The 25,215-nt window shown below is 40.8% G+C and overlaps 1 protein-coding gene across 4 annotated transcripts in view; it reads right to left on the bottom strand.

Annotated features, from left to right (window-relative positions):
• Positions 1–2,339: 2,339 nt before the first annotated feature.
• LOC144777875 (uncharacterized) overlaps positions 2,340–25,215 on the bottom strand; it is a 126,851-nt gene continuing 103,975 nt past the window's right edge. For all 4 annotated transcript variants that reach the window (XM_078659294.1, XM_078659296.1, XM_078659295.1 and 1 more), the window contains one exon: positions 2,340–5,196. In XM_078659294.1, the coding sequence (XP_078515420.1) occupies positions 4,553–5,196 (644 nt within the window). In that variant the 3' untranslated portion in view covers positions 2,340–4,552. The remainder of the gene's footprint in view (positions 5,197–25,215) is intronic.

The raw sequence follows: 25,215 nt of genomic DNA, 5'->3' as shown, positions 1-25,215 counted from the left end.
TGTTTGCTATTTTCCCACTTCTTTTTAGAAGAGGTAGGAATGTTTTTAGTAGAGGCCTTTTCAGGACTTTCAGACAGTTGTGGTTTTAATTGTATAATTCAACTTATCTTTGTATATTACTAAGTAATTTATTGTCTGACATTACTTCAATGTCAGGGTCAGGTGTATAGCCTGCTAAAATCGGCCAAGTTGCTCCTGGTCTACCTAGTGGACCGAGCCTGGTAATGTGATTTAAATGTTTTAGGGTGCCTTTAAACCAGAGCTCATCCTCCTGGTATGTGAGTGGAATTTCAATATCCTCGAAAGGATTATATTCCTTAGGTGGATCATCTTCTTTGTAGAGGTGAAACAAATGTGTTACTGGATTTGATTCTGGGAATAATATCTGTGAATAAATACCTCTGTCTGGTGATATTCGTGTGCCTCTATCACAAAAACTGCTCTACCACCTCTTGATTTTCGGCCATGTTTTACAAGTTTTAGAGTGATGGCGCTCCTTAAATTTGGAGGAATGTTTATTGCATTCACGTCGGTTTCATTAGAAGCTGTTAAGTTAAAAGCTGGTACGGCGTTTTCGCCTGTAGCTCTACCGGTTGCGGTGTTGTTGTCCCCGTTTACGGACATTGTTTAATGAAAGTTGCAGAGCAAGATTCAAGGGAACAAAGATAAGGTGCACAATATTTTGGAACACTGTATCTTTCAACGTTGAACAAACCAAAAAGCTAATACATAGGATTTTTTTCCTACTCAGCTATGGCGGATATTATCCCTACCCACTCCAGACGTCTTATGGAGTATTATGAGTAGGGGTCTCTGAGAAAAGCACAACTGAGTCACTTCAGTATCTAGTGTTAAATTAGTGCCTTACCAAACCATTGGGCGCCATGTAATGTAGTTCCTATATCCCTAATAGGCTCTGCGCATTGGAATAATATACACTGTAGTTTTGACATAGGATTGAGGTCAGTTTGTCTCTATCGAGTACATTAAACTTAATTACTTGTGTGTGCCAGCTAACTCAGAGGTCACTAGAAACTTACTCGAATGAACAAGAAGGGATTCGTTTCTGACACCCGCATAAACATGACAACTTTGTTTCCCTTTAGAGTTGGAACAATATCTTCAGAGTCATGGAAACACTAGATAACCGTTTCACTCAGTCAATCGTGCATGCTTTGTTTCCACAGAGTTGCACAGACATAGAGAGACAGGCGTTTCAATAAAAAGAGTTTATTGAATAGTCTTATTTCTCATGCAAGAGATATGAACTGATACAATCATAAGAAGGAATGTGAAGTATAATGCGTACAGCGTTAACAGTAATATAAAATAATACTGTAATAGCATGGTCTGTAGCTATGACATATATAAAAATACATACATGAATAACACAGGCTAAAATACTCAACTGGTGCTTCTAAAATAATCCTACCCCAGTGTACCTAACCAAAGTCTAGTACAAGGAAAGAAGTAGGTGCTGTTTAGCTATAGTTTAGTTTAGTTGTGCCAAGAATTTGCCAAAGGTTTCTCTAGGTTCCAATCAGCTCCATATCTTACAATGAGAGAGGTTGGTATCTATTTCCCGGGACTCGATCTCTAACACCCCTCAAGGGGAGTCCGAAACACTTTAGCTGGATTCTCTGCGAGGAGGATGACAGCGTCTGGTCAGTGCGTCAATTGGGGACTTGACTTCCTTCGGGACTTGCTGTGGTGAGCTGCGTCGTGCAGGTAGATAGTAACCGCACCGTGCCTTGCCATAGCAAGTGAAGGTATATTTATACCTTGAAGGTGTTTAGGAATGCCAGCATTGACGTAAAAGTCGAGCATAAGAACGTCATGAATGAACCCCTAAGGAATAGATGTTCATGCATAATAAATTAGTTCTTGGAGAAATCAATATTCAAGCAAGGGTAAGTCCTAAAGGCTTAAGAGTCTGGTTTTCCTGGAACTCGTTGTGACGTAGATGAATGGATGTAAGTAGCCATGCCTGTATTTGGGTAGCATGGTCTATGCCTAAATAAGGGCTGGATTTCTATGCCTAAATAAGGGCAATGTGAATTGTACCTATATTAGGGCTTGAATTGGGAAAATCATACGAATCTAAGAGCATTCTGAGAGGCTCTGTTGTAAGACTACTGTATGAGAGCATTCTGGGAGGCTGTGTTGTAAGACTACTGTATGAGAGCATTCTGGGAGGCTGTGCTGTAAGACCACTGTATGAGAGCATTCTGGGAGGCTGTGTTGTAAGACCACTGTATGAGAGCATTCTGGGTGAGTCCCCACACAGTGGGACTTGTGCAAAGAAAGACACTGAAAAAAGAAGAATACAGAGACAAAGGTAAATTGTGCTAATCAATTTATTATGAAAAATAAAAAGGTGGAGCATTAACAAACGCTCAACTCTACACCCATAGTACACATATTTATTAGAAAAGATCTGATATTAAGGTGCTAAAACACATCATGTGGCTTTCAATGCCCTTTTTATACTTCATTGCCGGGTGAAAAGGAGAGTTGCCCAGTTGCAAGTGGTTTCTACTGGAGGTGGTGTACGACCTTCTGGACATCGTGCAAACTGACTTGTGTGAATGTCCCAGATTTGTAGTGCTGATTACCGGTGCCAAATACTAAAATGTAAAGCAAGAGAGACTCCCTTTTTCACTGATCATATACAATCCAAAATCCATAAACCACCAGTGGACTCGGTAATACCACTTGTAACAAGTCAACTGGAACCTCCACCAGGATTCAGTAACAGATATGCAACATTTCTGGTCCAGCCTTTCCAGCCTTTTTATTTGGATCAGGAGTTTGATATTTTATTATCTTAACACATATAAGCTCACAAAATGCAGTCTGAACACTTGTACTTCACAGTATACTAATTGAAGCTCAAACCATCCTTTTACTACTGATTATTTCAGGATCTTCAGTATCAAATGGAGTTATGGAGTGTGGATCTCATTTCCAGCAGAATTGTGCAAAGCACCATTGCTCCTCGACTTCAGAAAAGAGCTCAGACCCTACTTTTTAATCAACCCTTTGAACTATGTAACGTCTCGGTTACTGAACCCATCCACAGAGAGCGCCCAACCCTCCAGCCCTTCTAGTAATATGTATTCTGGCCAACCCCAACAAGAGCAACAGGGCTCCCAACAACTCTACTGCATGTCTCATACCCTGCAAACTCATGCAAGCCCCTCCCTCCTATACCCGTATCCTATCCCACCCAGCCCCCTCCCCACCCAGCCCCCTCCATGGCAACCCTGCATCCTCTCTGCCACTGCCGCTTATCTTGCAAGATAGCTACATGCTCTCCTTCCTTTGGTCTATTTCACCGCTTGTCTACATTCCCCCAATGCTTAATTTGAGCAGGTGTTTTCCAGTGCTCGGCACTGGTGTTTGGCGCTTAATTGTAAAAAAAACGGCACTTGTGACAGTCTTGTACAAGGGGCCACTGTCTGGCTAATTTAGAGATGACCACCACAACAGTTGATGATTATTTCAATATACATAAAAAATATACTACTACCTGCCGCCCAAGCTATTCTTATAGCTTTGGGGGCCTGAAACAGTCCAAATTGTCACACTTGTACGAGTGTGATGGGTAGTAGCTGTGTTGTTACTATCATTAGCAGCATTGTAGGGGCAGTGGGCGGTGCAAGCTGCCCCGGCCTCCTGACGAGAGCACTACGACTATTTTTTTAAATAAATTAAGCACTGCATTCCCCTCCCTCTTTATGGCTTGTTTCCCCACCTCTGTGTCACTTTTTTCAATGACCGCCCTCTCCTCGCCATATCTCAGTGAAACCCAGATCTCTTTCCCATCGGCATCTCTCCTTAGCCCACCCACACTGCCGTCACCACCCTGCACTCTGCTGTCCCATGGACCCTCCCATTTCATTCCTGCTTCCCACCCCTTAAGTAATAATGCTTCAGCGGTGAACCTCCCTTCGCCCAACCCCCACCGCTTGTATCCACCCTCACTGTAGAGTGCTCCATTACTCTGTAGCCATGTTCTCTATATACACAAACATTCATAGATTCAGGCATATATAAATACATTATTAATTCACATTGGGGAATTGCTTTTCTTAATTTAACATGTCCTATCACCTCTCAAGGCATTTTAAATCAAGTGTTCATCTTGCACTAATGGTAGCTTTGAGTACTATCCAAATAAGTTTAATAATGCAGACATATCCCTAAAACAGCTGCAATGGGAGGAACTGCCAAGACGAGACATGAACAGCTAATTAGACAGAGTCCACTTGTGCTTGCACCTGTGTGTTCTGCATGACGTCATTAGAGAAGCCATTGACATTTTAGAACTGCCATTGTTGTTAATGACAGCAAAGAGTGAGTGCAAAGAGTGTTGTGCAACAGCACAATGTTTCACCTAGGCAGTTCCGGGCAGGCAGGCATCGCCAAGGAGCTCTGCCTAAAATGTATCCGGAACTATCTTGAGAAGGAACAAAGTGATACCAATAGGCATTGTGGCCATTTTTAAACGTGTCATGCCTTCTGTGTCAAAGCTTGTAATGAAACTCAATTAGAATGGCTCTTCTTCGTTCTTTGCCTCTTCTTTCTTATTGGGTTCGAGAAGGTCCAGTTCATCCTCCAGTGGTTGCGCTTGTTGTTTTTCTTTAACATCTGCTTTGGCATTCCAGTCCTTTAGATCATTATCCTTCTCCTCTACTGCTTCGTTGACTTCCTCATCCATTGGCTCTTGTTCCTTCTTCTTCTCTTTGTCATTGGGTTTGAGAACGTCCGGCACGTCATTTAGTGGTTGAGTTGGTTGCAACCGTTCTACATCTTTGTTGACTTCCTCATCCATTGGCTCTTGTTCCTTCTTCTTCTCTTTGTTATTGGGTTTGAGAACTTCCGGCACATCATTTAGTGGTTGAGTTGGTTGGTTCCGTGTTACAGCTTTGTTGACTTCCTCATCCATTGGCTCTTGTTTCTTCTTCTTCTCCTCTTTGTCATTGGGTTTGAGAACGTCCGGCACATCATTTAGTGGTTGAGTTGGTTGGTTCCGTGCTACAGCTTCGTTGACTGCCTCATCCATTGGCCCTTGTTTCTTCTTCTCCTCTTTGTCATTGGGTCTGAGAACGTCAGGCTGGTCATCCCCTTTCACCACTGTGGCCGGAGAGGCAATGTTCTTAGGTGTCTCACTATTGGTGTCCTTACCCTTGACTGCAGAGAGAAGAAATACATAGTTATTGCACACACCACCATAGGAAAGGAATTTCTAAAGCACTTAATTGGATAAAACAATGATTTAGCAAATTGCAGATTTGGTGTTTTCATGAGTAGATAAACATAAAATGGATAACATTATACAGTGGTCATTCAATTCATCAAAGATGCAGTCTGAAAATCAATCAATATGTATTAGTACATGCAAATATACAGAATGTTCCAGGCAGAGATGTAAAGTTGTAATATTTTGAAACTCAAGTAAGTTAGAATTTCTACCAAAACTATGGACAGATGTGTGAAGCATTTTAACTGATTGAGCGTATGCAACCATTAAAATTGTTTTTTCTATATGCTAATCTAATTTTAGGCACTATTAAATATTTGATTCCAAATGGACACTGATTTGGTGTATGAAAGGGGCGTGTTGTAGACATTCCTTCCAAATATCTGATCGGTATCATATATTTCAATATTGTTTTGAACGAAATCCAGTTGGTAACATTTATATTTTACCACAAAAGAGCAGGACTCCCATTTGGTCTCATATCCTTTGTGAATTAAAAAAGAAAGCCTGTTGAGGTGTAGGCTGTGGTCCGCCCACTGCGGACTCTCCAATGAACCATTAAACATAACATCTTTAGGGAGAGGCAAAGACGAGTCCAAATGGCTGTATTCCGGCTGTGCCTCAAAGCTCATGCAGTGTATGCAGGACGAAGCACGGAGCTCCACCCTTCTCATCCACGGGACACATTTATCAGCCATTCCTTGATTGTAGCTATCATTCATGACTACATTTTGGTTTTAGACCACAGCATATTTCCATTTCAGTGGTGTAACTGTAAGATGAGACCACATAGTTCCGGACAAGACCTTGTTTTGTTTCCTGTATATTGTTCAGCTATTTGCTTACATAACATTTTGACATCACGTGTAAGCAGTGGTGGCCGACACGGATCAGGGGTGTGGGGCGGGGGAGATGTAAAAAAAAAATATATATATATATATAATGCAGCCTGTGTGGAGAACAGGGAAAGTGTGCATTACTGTTTGGCCAACCCAAAAAGGCCCACCAAACAGTCATGGTTGCTTGCAGTGGACAAACCCTGCCCTGTCATTGGAACAACCCCGCCCGCCCCAACCACAGGAACAAATAAAAAGATAATAACGTTGAGTTATTATCATTTTATTTTTACTTTGTTACACTGCTTAAAAGCAGTGGGGTGATGTTTCTCCGCCTCAGCGGAGGAGCCGCCACTGCTTGTAAGGAAGGGACTGTTTCATATCTTCTCTTGAGATGGATCGCGGATACCTTGATGACTTATCGGTCACGAGATTCGACTTTTCTTCTTTTATTTATGAGGTAAATATATGTGTCTTTGGGGGTACCTCAGGTTTGAGGGGCACTCCCGGCTTGGCTCTATACATCTGAATTGGCCTCTATATTTTTTATATTTGCAGACTACTTTGGTACACCTTAAAATATAACCCGCATGGAAACTTGATTGATCATAGCCAACTCCAGTGAAACCCGATCCAGGTGATTATTGTGTCTTTTCTCCTTTAGGTTAATTCATATATTTTCCTTAAGGTAATAAATGTGAGTGTTAATAAATATTCTCTTTTTAAATTTTTTTCTTTTTTGAAAGATATCTGTTGAACTTAAACCTTATGAGGCCAGGATTGCACTTTTGGTCTACTGGACTTATCAGACCCAGGTTAGATCTGAATCTAGGGTGAGAGGCAAGATGGCGGCCGCTACGCTAGCGGTGTGAGCTGCTCTCTCCCCCGCTCCCGACTTGAAGGCTTTGCCTTTTTCCTAAAGACGGGCTGTCTGATATCAGCTTTTCATTCCTTATTCTCTTATTGCATTGCCGATTGCCGAAATCACGGCACTCCGTCTCTCCCGGCTCCCCCGGCTCACTGGCTCACCCGGCTTCTGGCTCCTGGCTCCCGTTCAGGATCTCTTTTCGTGTCCGACGCCTGGATTTTGGTCCAACGCCAGGATTTTGATCCAACGCCAGGATTTGGTGCTTGACATTTGATGCAGCTGCTTCTCTTGCTCTGCTCCCGGCGGATCCCCGCACGCATACCTACATTGGCAATTTCTTTTCCGGCGTCTTGGGCAGTCATCGTTCGGCATTTTTCAGCATTTCATTAAAATGCCTCCAAAGAATGCTAACGTCCAGCCGAAGCTTCCTAACACCAGGAGTGGCAAATTGAAATCGGTAGCGGTACCGGACGTGAATGGAGCTGAAGAGACTGTTAATGCTGGCCCAGCCCGGGGTGCTCAAAAACCCGGTGAGTCTGCTGTTGCTTCATTATCAAAAAGGGGAGGAGAGCACACTAGTAAGAATATAGCACAAACTTTACCTGTTCTTTTTGAAAAACAGGCGGCAAAAAATGCTTGAGTGCAGTGCTCACCTGTAATCTCTTGAGGAGCATTGTTAACAACTTCTCATTCTGATGCAGAACTTTCTGTCCAAATTAGTCACTCGAGTGGCGTATTATCGTCTGCTTCAGAGAGTATAGATGGCCCAGCTGGGCATTCTCAAGTTTCTGGGGAGACCGGGGTTAATGAACTTGGAACTGAAACCATAATTGAATTGGATATAGCCCCAGACCTAATCTCTGACACAGACCCCAGGCCAGATTTTGACTCATCAACAAACGGCATTCTGGGACCTGTAGTCCCCAATGAACTTAATGGAGCTAATGGAGCTGTTGGAACTGAAACTTCTAACAAAAACCTTACTATATCTGAGAGGAATATAAATAATTTAGCGGTAGAATCCAGTGTACTCTACGAAATTAACGACACTTCAAATCAAGTCACCATACAGGAGGCTAATGAAAAAAGAATTTCTATGTCTGATTTAACATCTGATGAGAGCCTGGACAAAGATTGGGCTGACTATCCCACAGAAGATAGTAGTATGGAAGAGGAAGAGGAAGAAGATGACGGGGTCAGTGAGATCTCGCCCGGTTCAACTATCACAGTTAAGAAACACCGGCTGAGGAAATTACCGGCTTCGAGAAATAAATCTAGCAATCTGGAAGATCAGCAATCGGCACAATCATGCTCTATAAATGAACAAGTACTTTCAGAAACAACTGACTCCAGTTCTGATCCGGAGGTGACTCTTTCAATGATTTATCAAACTATGTTAGCACATCGGTCTGACACTAAAACCGAGATTGCATGTGCCCAAGCCACCTGCCAAAAGGTTAAAAATGCTGTTCGTCGCATTACCAAAATAAATACTGATATGTCGGCAAGGGTATCAGAGGCTGAGAATAGAATATCCACCTTAGAGGACGAAGTTGCTTCTCCAAAAAATGAACTTAAGCAAGTTAAAGCACAACGAGACGATATTAGTTTTAAACTCACTGAGCTCGAAAATCAGTCCCGGAGGAATAATTTACGAGTTTTAGGGGTTCCAGAAAATCTAGGTGGATCTGATGTTCGGAAATTTGTTTGTGACCTTTTTTCCTCAGCATTTCCTGAACTCACCTCTTGGGATTGGCCAGTGGTAATCGAACGTGCTCATCGTTTCCCTTTTTCCTTAAAATCAAAACCAAAAGAGGGAGATTATCCACGAGCGATTTTGGTTAGATTCAACAACTTTTTGGCCAGACAAGCCGTCTCCGACTTAGCCAGACCTGACAAAAAACGTACTGCAAAAGGGTGCAGCTTTTTCGTTAGACCTGACTTTTGTCAGGCAACCGTGTCTAAACGATGGCATCTTAGGCAGCTAATCTCTGGATTTCAGGAAAAGGGAGCAATAGTCTACCTTCAGAATCCAGCCAAACTTAAAGTTACTGTAAAAGGACAAACAAGATTTTTTGTATCTGAAATTGTTGCTAAAGAATACCTAGCTTCTTTATGATCATTAGTTAAATGTGTATAGATAAGTACTACCATGTATAGTCATGTATGGTTTCATTTTTAGTGCAACTAACTATGATGACACTATGATGATTTGGAACTCCTAGGCTGGTTCTGGCTGGGCTAAGCTGTCAATCTGCTGGGTTTTTCCTTTTGTTTAATTTTGATTTTTTTCTCTCCTCAAGTCAGTTGGGAGGTGGGGGGGAAAGCACTCGGTGATCCCAGGGACTGGCTGTCCCTGTGCCTCATAAGGTGGGTTGGGGGTGTGGGTGGGGTGGATGGGTGGGCATGGGTGGAGGGGGGGGTGGTGGTGGGGGTGTAAATCAACAGCAGTTGGAACTGAGCAAAATTTGTATATTATGGTACTTATTTTGTACGGTCTTTTTTTTTTAGATAGTTTAGTTTGTTTTAGCAAAGGCTTTGATAATAGTACAATAAGGAGATCTCTATTGAATACATTTTCATATGGCAAGAATAATAAATGTCTGGTTTCTGGTGATAATTTGCCGATGTTTACTTGTTACCCTTCCTGATGGGTAGGGAAATCAGAATTTGTACCCTTAATGTTAATGGCCTGAACGATGGCAAAAAAAGAGGAATCCTAGCCAAAATGATATACTTGTTACAAATTGACATTCTTTGCCTTCAGGAAACGCATGTTTCTTGGGGGAAAAGAGATTTATTAAAGAATCTGGGACTAGACTTATTGATTTGTTCCAAACAGACAGGAATTAAACGAGGAGTAGCTATACTTATGAGGCGGAAATTAGGTATTGTTCTTAAGACATCAGCTGATAAGTGGGGTAGGTGGGCCTCGGTTGAAATTTTAGTGTTTCAGAATAAGATTATGATTTATTCTGTTTATGGCCCCAATTTGGATGACTCAGAGCTGTTTAATTCTCTAAATCAGGAGCTTGCATTATGTAATACTCCTATTATTTTTAGCGGAGATTTAAACATTCATTTGGAAGCTAGTTTTAATATTAGGAAAAATGAAAGCTATGTAGGCTCCAAATCACGGACGTTTAAGGCCTTAAGGTCTTTGGTAATAGACAATGGCCTTTCTGATGCTTGGCACACCTTACATTCCGCAGTTCCTGGGTACAGCTTTTTTTCCGCCCCGCATAGGAAATTTGTCCGTCTTGATTATTTTTTTCTCTCCCAGTTCTTTTCTGATAAATATAAAATACAAACTCTTCCTAAACTATTGTCAGACCATAACCCTGTTCTTCTTAATCTTACTTTGTCATCTATTGGGCCATGCCCGCAATCAACCTGGTCGTTTCAGAGGAACCTGCTACTACAACAAGATTATATACTCTTCATGACAAATATTATTCAAGAGTTCTTTCAGATAAATAATGGATCCGAATCAATTCCAATAGTCTGGGATACATTTAAATCTTTTATAAGAGGTGAAACTTTAAAGTATTCGAATATTCAACAGAAATGCAATCGGGATAAATTTAAAAAAGACTGTGATATGGTTCTAGAAGCAGAATTACGACTAGCAGAAAGTATTAAAAATAATAAAAATGTAGAAGAATCTCAAATTGATCTATCCATCAAATGTAGTCAAGTTTATTCCCATATTCCTGATCAAGTAGCTTTACGCTTCTCTCAATATCGCACAGAAAGTTATGTACTGAGCGAACAGACAGGGAAAGTTCTGGCCCAAAGACTTCGTCAGCGCACAATGTCCAATGAGATCTTTAAAATCTTCGATATAAATGGTAATGCGAAAACCTCGAAAGGCGAAATAGTGGTAGCATTTAACGAATTTTATAAAATATTATATCATCAAGTCAACCAACCATCCGATTCAGATATTAAACAATATCTTGAAGAAATTCATAAAACTGAATTATCGATTGAACAAAAAGAGATACGTAGTGCTCCAGTTATCTGGGAAGAAATTGAAACAGCCATTCTTAGCTTAGCTGCCGGCAAAGCAATGGGACCGGATCAAATTCCACTAGAATTTTATCGGGTCTTTATGAATGCTCTGAAGCCAGAATTGACCAAAATTTTTCAGTCTGCTTTCGCGGGTCATTCACCAGCATCATGGTCGCTTGCTACAATAATCATTTTTAAAAAGAAAGGTAAAAATAGTGAAGAGTTAGGTTCATATAGACCTATTTCCCTTATAACGGCCGACAGCAAAATCTTTTCTAAGATTTTGGCTAATAGACTAAATACATTAATGCCATCTTTGGTTTATATTAGACAACACAGATTTATTTTTAAAAGAGACACTACCGACCATGTCAAAAAAATAATAGCCTTGCTGGATTGGGCGCAGGCCTCAGAGTCTCCCGTTGCAGTGGCCCTGTTGGACGCTGAAAAAGCGTTCGACAGGGTCACCTGGGGGTTTCTGTGGTTTGTACTAATTTGGATGGGATTTCCACATTCATATATTAATGCAGTAAAAGCTCTTTACTCCCATCCTAAAGCAGTCATTAGAGTAACAGATACTAATTCTGAAGGCTTTTCCATAACAAGGGGGACAAGGCAAGGTTGTCCTTGCTCCCCCTTGTTATTTGCCCTATACTTAGAACCCTATCTTCGTAAACTATGCACTACAACAGACATCATTCCTGTAACAATCGGTGAGAGTTGTTTTAAAGTATTTGCTTATGCAGATGATGTCGCTATTACCACCACAGATATCAGACGGGCACTCCCAAAAATAATAAGTTTAGCTGAAGAATTTGGCGCACTCTCTGGCTATAAATTAAATATAACTAAAACTCAATTGATTCACTCGGAATGGGGACGACCACAGGAAATAGCTTTTGCTGCAGAAGCTCAATACCTGGGGATAACTATTTCCCCCAAGATTGATGACATTATACGTCTTAACATCGAGCCTGTCTTAACATCTTCCAATAAGGTGCTAGAAAGGTTAAATAACTTACATTTTTCCTTGTTTGGCCGTGTTAATATTATTAAAATGTTAATTTTTCCGAAGTTTTTATACTTATTTCCACAATTCCTTTGTTATTCTCGTCATTTTACTTTACCAAAATGGATAGAATGGTATCTAGGTTCCTCTGGGGCTATCATCGCTCAAGGCATGCTTTAAAATGGTGTATTCTGCCAAGAAGGAGAGGCGGCTGGAGAGTTCCTAATTTCCGGCTGTATTATTGGCTTATTTTTTTAAGACATATGGGTATATTACTTTTTAGGGATGTCATTATTGAGGAATTAGTATATCCGTCAATCTATGATTTACTGCTAGGTGATAAAGTATCAGAATGTTTGATAAAAATCATAGAACCCAGTTATTACAAAAAAACTAAATATAAAATTGTATTAGCAGCATTTACTGTTTGGCGGCAAATAAGGAGGAAAATGGTAGGTTTAAAAGAACTTCACTATTATTCTCCTATTCTAAATAATAATAGTTCGCCAGCAGTTTTTCATGACCAAATTATCAAAAGATGGTATCAATCTGGAATTTATGTATTAGGAGATTTATATCAAGATTCTAAATGTATTTCTTTTTTAGATCTCCAAGTTAAATATGGTTTATCCAAATATGATTTTTTCAAATACCTCCGGATTCGGAGTTTCATAGAATCTAAAGGCTTTCTAGATCATAGCTCTATGAATAAAAACTCTATTTTAGAAATAAGTAAGAAAGTTAAAAAAAATAGGTTTAGTTTATGCTACTGCTATAAATCAAATTGAAGATGATCTTTTGTCTGTAGAGAGCAAATAGCACAGGAAATTTTAACTTGAGAATGTTGATATAGGAAGATCTATTGAATTATCAATTAAGATTCTTTTTAATGGTTCACTTCAAAGCCAACATTACATGTCAATTTTTGATTTGTATTATTCCCCTATTAAAATAGCGAGATGGAAAATAGGTACTGGTGATAGCTGCAACCGATGTGATGAGACCAGGGCTGATTCTATTAACATGTTTTTCAAATGTATGAAACTTCCCGATTTATTGCTGATATAGAATCTTTTATTAATAATAGCCTAGGACTTGATGTAAAGCTAACCCCTGAATTAGTAATCCTAGGCATTCAAACGGATTACATTGGTATTAGATCGACAGCCGAAGAAGCTTTTTTGTTTATCTGTATGTCAATTGTTCGTTATTGTATTACTTCTAGATGGATTGATGTTGAACCTCCAATCTTTCATCACTGGCGATCTAAATTGCTCTCTATATATCGATTAGAAATTGCAATGTATAAACTTAAAGGGATAAAAAGAAGGTCACAAGGTCTGAAAATATGGGAGCCTATAACCAATTGGCTTTAATAGGATTTAAGTACCTTACATTCATTGTTTGCATTCTAGAAGTATTATTTATCATGTGATATTCTTCCTTATTTTCTTGTTAATGATATTCTTACTTACCTGCTTGATTTTTATATTTATTTTGCTCACTGTACAGCTGACTGTTGAAATAAATGCTAAATAAAAAAATAAAAAAATAAATAAAAAAAAAAGATCTGAATCTAGGGTGGCCTTCCACGTGTATCTTTAATAATGTGTTCTTCTTTTTTTCAGTCTGTCTAAATATTATATACCCTGTGGTCTTTGTTCTGCAGGAATCTCTGTTCCAGACACTTGAGGGAACATCTTTAGATCTATTGGTATTATCTGACGGGTGACCACGTAAGGAGCTGCTTTCAGGCTGGATTAAGGTCAGATTTACTGGAAAACGGGGTCTCTTTAGAGTACAGTACAAATTGGGTATATGATGATAAATTATCATTATTATTTTTTCTCTTGCATCTACTTTAGATACATTTTGCCTTTGATTGTGATCCTTTTTGGTGTACAGAGTGGAAGCTATATCTGTAGCTTTATAAACTGAATAGATTTCTCTCCTTCGATGGGGGTATTTACCTGAGTAGGTGAGTTCCTTGGTCCTATGTTTTTCTTTTTTCTTTTTCTCTTTAATTTTTGATTTGGTGTGATGTTTCCTGCTTCAGACAGCATTAGGGGTGAGTGTGTTGACTTTCCAATTTGTCTCTTACTTCAGGCTGAGGTTGGATGAGGATTAGGCTACCTTACAGTAATGGACTGATGTCCTGGGGTCAGGATTTTATCTTTAGTACAACCATTAAAATGTATTTTATTTTGTATAATTGCTTTTCTGTATGGTGCTCTTTTGTCAGTTTTGTTCCCACTAGGCTTAGTATTAATTATGGTGTTGTTTTTATAATGCATGTTATGACCAGATGTAATATGAAATTTAAATAATGGTCTTATACATATATTGTGTTGTGATCATTTTGTGACATATGTTATTTTGGGTATGTGCCATGTTATATTGTTTTGTGTCTAATTTAGATTTTTGTATTGTTAGGAGTATGTGTTTTTATATGTATGTATATTCATGTTTTCCCTCTGTCTATTCATTTTCAGCCCTGATGACGTTCTCAATGAGAACGAAACGCGTTGGCTGAACTGCATGTTATTTATGAAATATTTTGAAAAAAGAAATCTTTTGAATACTACAGAAGCAAATTCCTGGATTTTAAATTTCCCTGTGCGCACCATCTAATTATTGCTCTGGGATCTGGGACACAGTGACACCACAGGACGGTTGGTGTTTGGGATTGTTGCGCAGGACTGCAAAACAGAATGAAATGGATTTAGAGGTGCAGGAGAAACAGTCCACCGTCCTTTGTGTTTCTTGCTACTTATCTTTGTTTACTCTGCAATCTGTCTGGTCACAAAAAATACTATCCGAACTGGAGAAGTCTTCCTGGTCACATGCAGGGATCAGGGGATCCAGGAGAGATTCCTAACCACATAGAGGACTAACTGAGCATTCCTGATCACAGAGGGGAGAAGCTCATGTGGAGGAGGGGGAGAAACCTTTACCACGCAGTCTAAACCACATAGTGCCTTTATAACGCAGGTGCTACATTGAATGCATCGTTACCATGCTTTCCTTTAGCACACAAGTCGTTACAGTGAGGCGTTGTTGGACTGATGTTGGATTTCAAGTCCAACACCTTCCCTACTGTAACACAGACTGGAGTAGGAATAGTAAATCATACTATTCCAAAGTCCGAGAACCTTTCTGTTCCCCAAATAGACAAGCTGATCGACAGGGCTTTTGGTTGTATTGAACATAGTATGGAATATGGATCTGAAATCTTAAAGGAAACTTCTCTTTACATGGTAAAGCCAGGAACTTCTAGCCAACAGTGATTACCTGTTGACCATTTCCTCTGTAAAACTTTAAACAGCTCGTTACTAAATAATTTCAATACATACTCTCCCTCTGCGGCAATCCACCAATCTTTCTGTCGACATGACCGAAGTTGCCAGATAGATAAATCCAACTGCCTTAAGCTCAACACAGAAAAGACAGAAGTAGTAACCTTCAGCAGAGACACCTCGCACTGGCACTCCGCCTGGTGGCCTACCAAACTCGGACCCACGCTCCTCCCGGCAACCCACAAAAAGAAACTTGAATAGACCTGAAAAGAACTGGTAACCATCTCACCATGAACAGCCAAGAGAACACAGTCTCTTTCTTTTGCTTTCACACACTCCCTTCCTAAACACAAACTTGAAATTGCAGACTTTATTGAGTCCCAGAAACTCGATCTGCCCTTGCTCACAGAAAACCGGGCAGACCTGTCAGCTATCCCTGATTTCTGTGTAGTAGGGCCTTCTGGCTATTCAGTACACAGGCAGGATAGATCTCTTAAACAAGGGCGTGGACTCGCTCAGATCTACCGCAATGACTTCAGGGCGTCCTTTGAGACAATCCCCTCGCGAGACTGCGAAGCTTTCCCGTTTAACCTGAAAATAACCAACAACATTTCCTAAAAAGGCATGCTCCTCTATCACCATCCCGTCCCCAGAGGTAACTTTCTCAGCAACATGAGCTCACTTCTAGAGGCCTATGCCTGTGAAAAAGATTTGCAGATATTAGGCGATTTTAAATTTCACCTTGAGGACTCAGCAGACAAACTTACAGTAGCCCTTCTAGATACCATGAGTATGTTAGGATCAAATCAAACATTAAACAAACCCACGCATGTTGCTGGAAATACTTTTAATGGCTTCTTCACTAACAGCCCCATAATCAACATCAAGGAGATCCTACCCTTAGTTTGGACAGACCACCATGCCATCATAATGGAACTTAATGCCCCGCAACTTCACTATCCAAGTTCAGGGAATAATAACCACTCCTCTCAATATCGCTCATGGACAAACATTGATAATAACCTGTTACCCCAGCAACTGATCCAATCAAAAACTAATCTGCCAGATGATACTGAACAAGCCTCTCAACTTTTCAACAACTGGCAAAATGTGTCTGTAAACAAGTTAGCTCCTTATAAAAAGCCCTCTAACAATAGGAGAATCCAGTCAGCCCTTGGCTCTCTGAGGCTCTCAGACTTGAAAACAAAATTGTAGAAGACAGGAAAGACTTTGGCAGACACGATATGATGCAGCTCTCCCTTTACAATATCACCGTGTCTGAATAGAAAAACCTACTAATCATGGAAAAGAATAATTATTATACTCAGTTGATAGATAGAGCCAAAGATTTCACCAAAGAGCTCTTTTAGGTGGTAACCAAACTCACCACACCCTCTAGTAACGCAGTGAGTAATCACTCCCAAGACATCTCTAGTGCATTAGTGCTTACCTTCCGGGATAAAGTGGAACAAATCTATTCTCAATTCAAGGTATCTACCTCCTCTGTTGCTAGAAAGGATAGCTCTCAGAGCAACTCCACTCAAGCCTTTTTCTCAGAATTCTCTCCGGTAATTGGGGATCCGATAACCAATATGATTAATCAGGCCAAGTCCGGCTCCCCACATGACCCTTGTCCTCTTTTGGTTCATAAACAGACCCCTGAAATCATAGGCATCAGTCCTTCAGCCATTTTAAATTCCATGTTTAATACTGGAGTCTTCCCTTCCCTTTGGAAAAAGGCCTCTGTATTACGTCTTTTAAAGAAACACAACCCGAGCCCAGAAGAATCTAACAATTACCGCCCGATCTCACGCCTCCCACTTCCTGCTCATATAGTGGAGAAAGTTATGAATACTCAGTTAGCCAACTATCTACAAGACAATCAACTTGTTGATGAGACTCAATTTGGCTAAAGGTCAGGGCATAGTACTGAAACGGCCTTGATCAAATCCACTGAGGATATCAGGGCAGTATTGGCTAGTGGGGCAGCGGCAGCACTCATCCTACTTGATTCGTTGGCAGCATTCGACTCTGAGTACCTTAGGGATTAAAGAAAAAGACAACAATCAGTGGCCTTGGGCCTATATGAATCTTCTCCCATTACACTTCTATGTGGGGTCCCTCAGGGTTCATCAATCACCCCTACACTATTTAATATTTACATCACAGAATCAGCCAATCTGATCAGATCATTCGACCTGTCTTTGACTTCCTATTCTGACGACACTCAAAGCGTCCTGTCAGTCTTCAACAATGGCACCAAAATCACTGCTCATTTCCATGACTGCATGCTGGCTGTCAGTTCTTGGATGAGTAAGTACTGCCTGACATAAATGCAGGTAAAGCCGAGGTAGTCCTGTTTGGAAACATCTCCCCAGCATGGTCCCCCACCTTGTGGCCGAATGAAATGGACCCTCTACCTATCCTGGTGACCAAGGCTAAAAACTTAGGAGTGTTAATTGATGAAAAATTAAACTTCGGGTAGCAGGTCAACAGTAACACTTCCTCTAGTTTTTACCTACTCAAATCAATAAAAGAAATCCTGCACTACATTCCTCTCCACACCAAGAACACCATAATCGCAACCTTAGTCTTATCTAAGCTAGACTATTGTAATGGCTTTACTTGAATATGCAGGAAAAACATATTAACAAGCTTCAGACTGTGTGGAAAGCAGCAGCCAGGCTTCTCCTAGGCATTCCCAAAGCCAATCTGTTGCTAAGGAAATTTAGGAATGGCACTGGCTTCCGGTAAGAAGCCACATCAAATTGAAGGCCCTATGTGTCACCTTAAAGGCTCTATGTGACACTGGCCCTCAGTTTCTCCGACAGTCCTTGAAATGGTACTCCCTCCGACAGACCCCTTCACTCTACAGGGGCAAACCTTATGCTGCTACCTAGAATCCGAAAGGTGAACTGGGGTGACAGAGCTTTACGTCAGGATCCATCAAACTCTGGAATAGTCTACCCAGACGCATAAGAGCCCTGCATACTCTAATCTCCTTTAGGACGGAGCTCAAAACCTGGGTATTTATCAACTAGGTTGCTTCTCTCTTCTTAAGGAAAGCTAGCGCCAAGACACCTTTTGTATACGTGCACTCAATACATTTTTATAAGTTATAACATAACATAACTCAAGAAAATTTTTAAATGGCTACTCACCCACACACAGAATGGTCACTGAAGCCCTCATCACCAGCAGGTGGGACTAAAGCAAAGCACTCTATGGTGCAATCTATGCTCAAATGACCAGAAGATTCCAGGCCATACAAAACTCAGAGGCCAGACTCACCCTCAACCTCCCTTCCTTCACTCACATCACCCCGCACCTCAAATAGCTCCACTGGCTCCCAGTCCACAAACAAGCTCTCTTCTAACCCCTCAAAGCCTTGAACAACATTGGCCCCACATACCTTAACAACACCATAAACTTCCACAAACGTTTCAGACACCTCCGCTCAGCTGTAGTCCTACTCGCACCCACCACCTGCCTACCAGAATCAGACCCGGCGGGTGTGCCTTCCCTTGCCTCGCTTCTAAAACCTGGAGTGATGAGCCCACCAGAGCTTGAATTCTGCAAGAAACTGAAGACCTGGCTCTTCACCCAGCCCTGATCCTGTGTCTGCCCTTACTGCTCCTGTTTCAGCACCAGGATACTCTCCTGGATGAGTTGTGCGCCATAACATGACATGACATGACAATATCCATGACAATAACAGAACATAACAATATCCATGACAATAACAGAACATAACAATAACAATAACAATAACAATAACATAACATTACAATAACAATAACATGCAACACCGAGCTACCACAAAGGTGAGAAGGAAAGACTGATAGGCAGTGCTTAATTTGAGCCAGTGGTTTCCGGTGCTCGGCAGCGGCACTTAATTGTGAGCACTGACCATTGTGACATCCGCCATATGGTGGCACTGCCTGGCTAATTTAGAGGTGACCACAACAACAGTTAAATATTAATTCAATATACATTAAACATGACTATTACCTGCTGCCCAAGACATTCTTATAGCTTGGGGGGCGGTTGGAATTGTCTGAATTGTCACAATGTGGGAGTGTGATGGTTAGTAGTTGTTTTGTTACCATAGTTGGCAGCAGGGCAGGGGCAATGGGTGGTGCAAGCTGCAGTGGCCTCCTGACAGGGGCCCTGGGACTTTTTTTTTTTTTCAAATCAAGCAAATGCTTACAGGAGACCACCCTAGTGGTAGAGGTATACTGCTGAAACTTGATAGCACATCTGAGTCTATCTTTCTGTCCCTGGGCCAAATGTGCATTTATTTATTTGTTGACAGTTTTTATAAAGTGCATCACTCATTCCAACGGGATATCACGGTGCTAGCATCACTTTCTAGCATTTCTTGAGGCATATGGCAGCATTATTATGTCCTAAACAACCATGTTTTTTTACATTTTTCTGAACCCAAGGTGATCTTTGATGAGATGTCGGTCTAAAGGTGGTTTGTTCCACTGTACAGCTGCCTGATATGAAAAAGAGCGGCCTCCTGCTCTGACTTTATGTATTCTCCTTGTTTTTGCCAATGTAAGATTACGGGAGCTCAGCTCACGTGAAGGCAAACAGAATGCTACTGTGTCCTGCAGAATGATATGGCCATTTTTATGCAATGCTTTGGGCGCCTGTTACAGTAACTTGCACTTTGCGTTTTGACGCATCAGCAGCCAATGTAAAGGTTCCTGACAGTCGATGCCGAACTGAATCTGTCCTTACTGCAGAGTAATCTGGCCGCTGCATTCTGAGTAACCTGCAGTCGTGAAAACAGATACCCAGTCATGCCTACAAATAAGGCGCTCCCATAGTCCAGTCTACTTGTTATGATAGCCTGAACTGTGGTTTTTATCCATATTGTCAGGAATCCACCCAAAAGTCTCCTTAGTAATTTTAAAATGGCAAAACATTTGTCACAAGATACCTTTACTTGTTCTAGCATAGATAGTGAATTATCTACAAGGACTAATACATTTTTTGCTACTTTCTTGGGCTCCGGTGCATTCCCAATGGGGTCGGTCACCATTCAGAGTCCCGGATCAGATTAGCCTTCCCCAAAAGTAGGATCTCTGACATCTCGGCATTCAGTTTGAGACAATGCTCGTTCATCCAGTTTGCGCTCTCTGATTAACAATTAACCAGTCTGTCTCTGGTGTCCTCGTGTCTGTCTCCTATAGCTATCATCAACTGTGTGTCATCCGCGTAAGAGCAGATGCCAAATCCCCATTATTTTCACAATCCTAGCCAGCGGGGAAATATACACATTAAAAAGTGTTGGGCTCAATGATGATTCTTGTGGGACTCTGCATTTGACTGGTTTTGGGCAGGATGTAAAATGGCCCAGCCTTACTGTCTGAGTGCTGTTTCTAAAAAAGTAGCTAAACCGTTGCAGAGTTTTCGAGTGACGTCCACTTTTGTGTCGTTTTATCCTCAGAGATGTGTGTGACACAGTATCGAATGCCGCTGACAAGTCTAGCAGGATCAGGGCAGCGGCACTGCCCTGATACACCAATAGCCTGATGTTGTCAAGCACAGCGAAGAGTGTGGCCACTGTGCTGTTCTCAGCTCTGAAGCTTGTTTGAGAGAAGTCTAACAAATCCTCACTCTCCAGAAAAGCGATCAGTTGTTTGTTGACCAATTTCTCCAAAATTCTAGACATTTAAGGAAGCTGAGAGATCGCCCGATAATTCGAAAGAATGGAAACATCCACTCCAGCTTATTTTACCAAGGCAAATACCACTGCTTGTTTCCACAAATCCAGATACACTGCTTCGTCTAATGATCGATTGACTATCTGTGTTGGGTAAGGGCATAGCATAGTTGCTAATCAAGAATAAAACGAGGACATGCCCTGTGCACTTTTGGAGATCTCAACCCAGACTGTCAGTTTTCCCCCCACCTGCTGCCACTCAGCTGTAATTAAATGAGTCCTGATGAAGACTCTGCCATTTTCCAGTGGTTGAAACATCAACTTGTCTTGCAGACCCTGCTTTACATTGTATTTTGATTAAAAACAGGCCATACTGTTCTTACCTTTTAGATACGCACAGCCGATTATCATTGTCACATGCGTGCATCATTGTTGTTGAGAGAGCACCGAGCATGTTTGTTTCACCCACACCAACTGCGCCGATATGTATTGATTTTAGCACGAAAAATAAGTTTTTCTAAATAAAGTGTGATTTGATTGGCAAGATTGCTTAATTGAGTTCATGCTCAGGGACCACTGTTTCTGGGGAACATCCATTACGACGCGGTGTTTACACCGCACTACCATTACAACGATGCTTTTCACAAACAAGTCGTTACCACGACTTGCGCTGGAGGGCGCTCTAGGCTAAGTAATAGTAGATTTACTATTCCACCACCTTCCCTACTGTACGTAGGCTGGTGTTGGAATAGTAAATCTTACTATTCCTAAGTCCAGCACCCTACCACGCAAGTCGTGGTAATGACTTGCGTTGTAAAACCCTTGTTGTAATGGTAGTGCGGTGTAAACACTGCGTTGTATTGTCATACAACCCTGTTTCTCATTAAAATGAATTTCTTAAGGCACTTCCCATTTTGTAATATTGATTGACTTATATTGATTTCTCTGATTCGAACTAAATTTCTACTTTCTGGTATGATCATTTTGATATTTGAATAGATCTACAAAACCGAGAACTAGAAAAGCCTAACCCTGTAAGTTTTTCCTTAATGGTATTGGCTGAGTGTTTTAGTAGAGGAGTCTGCCTGAGTTTGGCCGTAGACATCATTAGGGGTAAAGGTCATGTTGCATCACTTCCTGGAAAGAAATATTTTCATATGATGCTGTTGCTGGTCAAAGTCAGGTCACTTCCTCTACCCCTTGCATTTTGGTGAATAAATGTGAAATATGACTAAGAAAACTCTGCCTCCACTGAGCAGTCTGCAAGAAGTAAAGATTTATGCAGGGACAAGCCTTTTTTGTTGGCTCGGGTCCTCCGAGCTGAAAGAGCTGCATGTAAAAAATAAATATTTGGAGCAGGATGGGATGAGGAGCACAGATGACAAACATGATTTATGGTTTAAGTTGCATTTTTCATCACTAAACTCAAAAGGTGGGACATTCATCAGGAAACAGAAGCATTAAACTCTAAGTAAAAAATAAAATCCAAACATTGGTTCACCCATATTCTGGCATCAAACCTCATCCAGACCTAAGACACCAATTACCCCAGACAATCCCAGAGACTTCGATGCCACACATTTGACCTTGCCCCATTTTGACTGCTCTCCAAGGGCCAGCATGGAACAATCTTCATGATGTTATTTACCTTGGCATGTTTGTTTTCAATCATACATTCAGTTCTGACAAGCTTTTGGTTTCTTTTGGTTGAGCCAATCTATTTGTTGTACCTTCTAAGATATACTAACTCTGTTTACCCCTTCTTATTCCCTATAAGGTGGTTGCACCCTTGGAACCTTCAGGTAGAGCTGTTTAGAATATTGGGTTGAGTTAAGGAGACGTTAAGACACAGTTGAACTCGCAAGATTAAAGGCGTTTAATTCTGTGGGCCTCATTTATGAAAAGCGACACATCGCTGCGTGAAAACAGCAATGCGTCACTTTTCATTGCGCCCTCCTTGAGACACCAATGATGCGTCATATTTACAGTATGACGCATCATGTCGCAAGGAGTTACAGATACATCAGTATTTCTGACGTATTTGGAGGCTCACAAATGACTCATTGCAGAAGTGTGTCACAAAAGTGACTCAACTCCAGCAATGGGTCATTACACATGGGCAAGTCCCATGTGAAATGTGCCTGCGTCAGACTGACGCCTGCGATGAGGCAGGCGTAAGATATATACGCATTTGCATCCTAGAAGTGGCGCAGTGAAATCTTATAGATTTCACTGCATCACTTCTACAACCCTTTCTTGCTTCGGACGCCCCCCCCCCCCCCACCCCCTCTGCATACATTATACCTGACGCAGGTATAATGTGGCGCAGGGGTTTACAAAGTGACGCATCTACCTAGATGCGTCACTTTGTAAATATGATACAACAAGGCGCATTATTTACGCTGCTGATACGTCACAAAAAGTGAAGCACTGGCAGCGCAAAAATGAAGCAAGGGCTCATAAATAAGCCCCTGTGTACTTATTAACACATCCTTAACCTATGCTGTTTTAGTACCACCTTTTAACAAACTGATCCCATCCTCGTCGCCATTTGATAAATGGTTTTAGGGATGTTATGGGCATCTGTGCTACAGTTTGTTAAGGAAAGCCTGGCGGTGCTTTGTACATGTGTAGGGCAGAGGTCATGGCCGAGCCTAGTAAAGCTGTTTGGCAGCTGCACACTCTGCAAAGCAAGCTGATGACTTGGGGACCTATTCAAAACTGCATTTTTTTAGCGCGGTTAGTAGTAGTACAATAGTACTGCCAACATACTACAAAATGCTATTCACAAACTTATGTGCTGAGGTGTCCACCTCTTCTATCTTTTATGTGCGGAGAGCTGCGCCCAGACTGCGGATGTCTCTGCACGCTTAGGTATAGGTTTTTGTAGTAAATTGGGAGGGACAGGGTGGAGTGGCTGGAAAGATGGGAATATTTATGACTAACGAGTAAGCCCCTTCCTACTCACAAACTGCATTTCTAAAGTTACTACAGCTAAGAAGGACTCGAAACTGTCATAAATGTGCTCTAGCTCAGAGCTGGTGTAAATTCAGCACCTTCGAAGGCCACTCACAGGTACTACGACATCCTCCCATAGAAAACAATTGAGGTAGAGACTTTAAATAAAATCCAATAGGAAATAATGTTGAAGTTAAAAAAACCAAGCCTAATTTAAAAAAAAACATATAAATGTTTTATTTGGAAAACACATATAAATAATGAATGCATTTAATTTTAAATTAATTTAATGACTTTTTTCAATTCATAAATAAATGTAGCTTTCATTTTTTATAATAATTAATTTAATTAAATAAACATTTTTGTAACTTTTAATGCATAAAAAATGAATATAAACATTTCACTTTAGGTGGGTTTATGTTTTTTTAAGTCTGTAAATTAATATTGTTCATTTAATGTGATTTAATATACATAATAGATTAACAATGTAATTAAAAATAGTGGTAATAGTGCTGTAATTTTTTTTAAAAATATTCCACATTACAATTTAACCACCAGAAATATTTATATACTTTTTTAAGCTTGATTAAACTTTTATTCAATTCCCACTTTACCATAGGGAGATCATCACCCCATTTTTGGAGGTCTCCATCAAGTGTGCTGAATGTCAAATGTGGTAGTAAAGCTACTACTAATAGTAACTTTACAGTCAAAGTTGATGTTTTTAATGACCCACCCCTATGACATTGAGTGGGGGAATGTGAGCCTATATTTTTGAGTAACTTTGCACACCTTGATGGTAAATAGCCAAAAGTAATAAAGTTACTTGAAAGTCCAAGAGTAACTTTACATATGTAGAATTACTTATATGTAAAGTTACCTTTTTGAATCACCCCCTGGGTGTCTGTGTGACATGCTGCATTCCACTGTTTTCCTGATTATCCTGCACATAGAGGATAAATCACGTTTGTACTCACACTTTCTAATTCACCTTCATCTGCCCCCATTTCATTTTCAAGTTTGGTCTTTAGCACATTTTATTCAGAATGTAGTGTCAATGGGGAAGCCCTACAGGGACGTCAAGAGAATGCGGTTTTCTTTGGGTTCTCATTGGTTAATTGTATTGTGGGCTCCAGATTAGTAGTTTAGGATGTGCAATAGGTGCAACTATATCCCCCCCTCAATGAAGTAGCCGATCCTCTAAAACGGTGCGAAGAGCTAGCCAATTTTTTTAGCTCAAAGGTTGCTACTCTTCCTTCTGTGTGAAGGAAGCTACTAATGATCTGGGTCA

Source organism: Lissotriton helveticus, chromosome 1_1 (assembly GCF_964261635.1).
Source record: "Lissotriton helveticus chromosome 1_1, aLisHel1.1, whole genome shotgun sequence".
Lineage (NCBI taxonomy): Eukaryota > Metazoa > Chordata > Amphibia > Caudata > Salamandridae > Lissotriton > Lissotriton helveticus.
The sequence above is the reverse complement of the archived record's forward strand: the minus strand, read 5'-3'. Positions and strand labels throughout refer to the sequence as shown.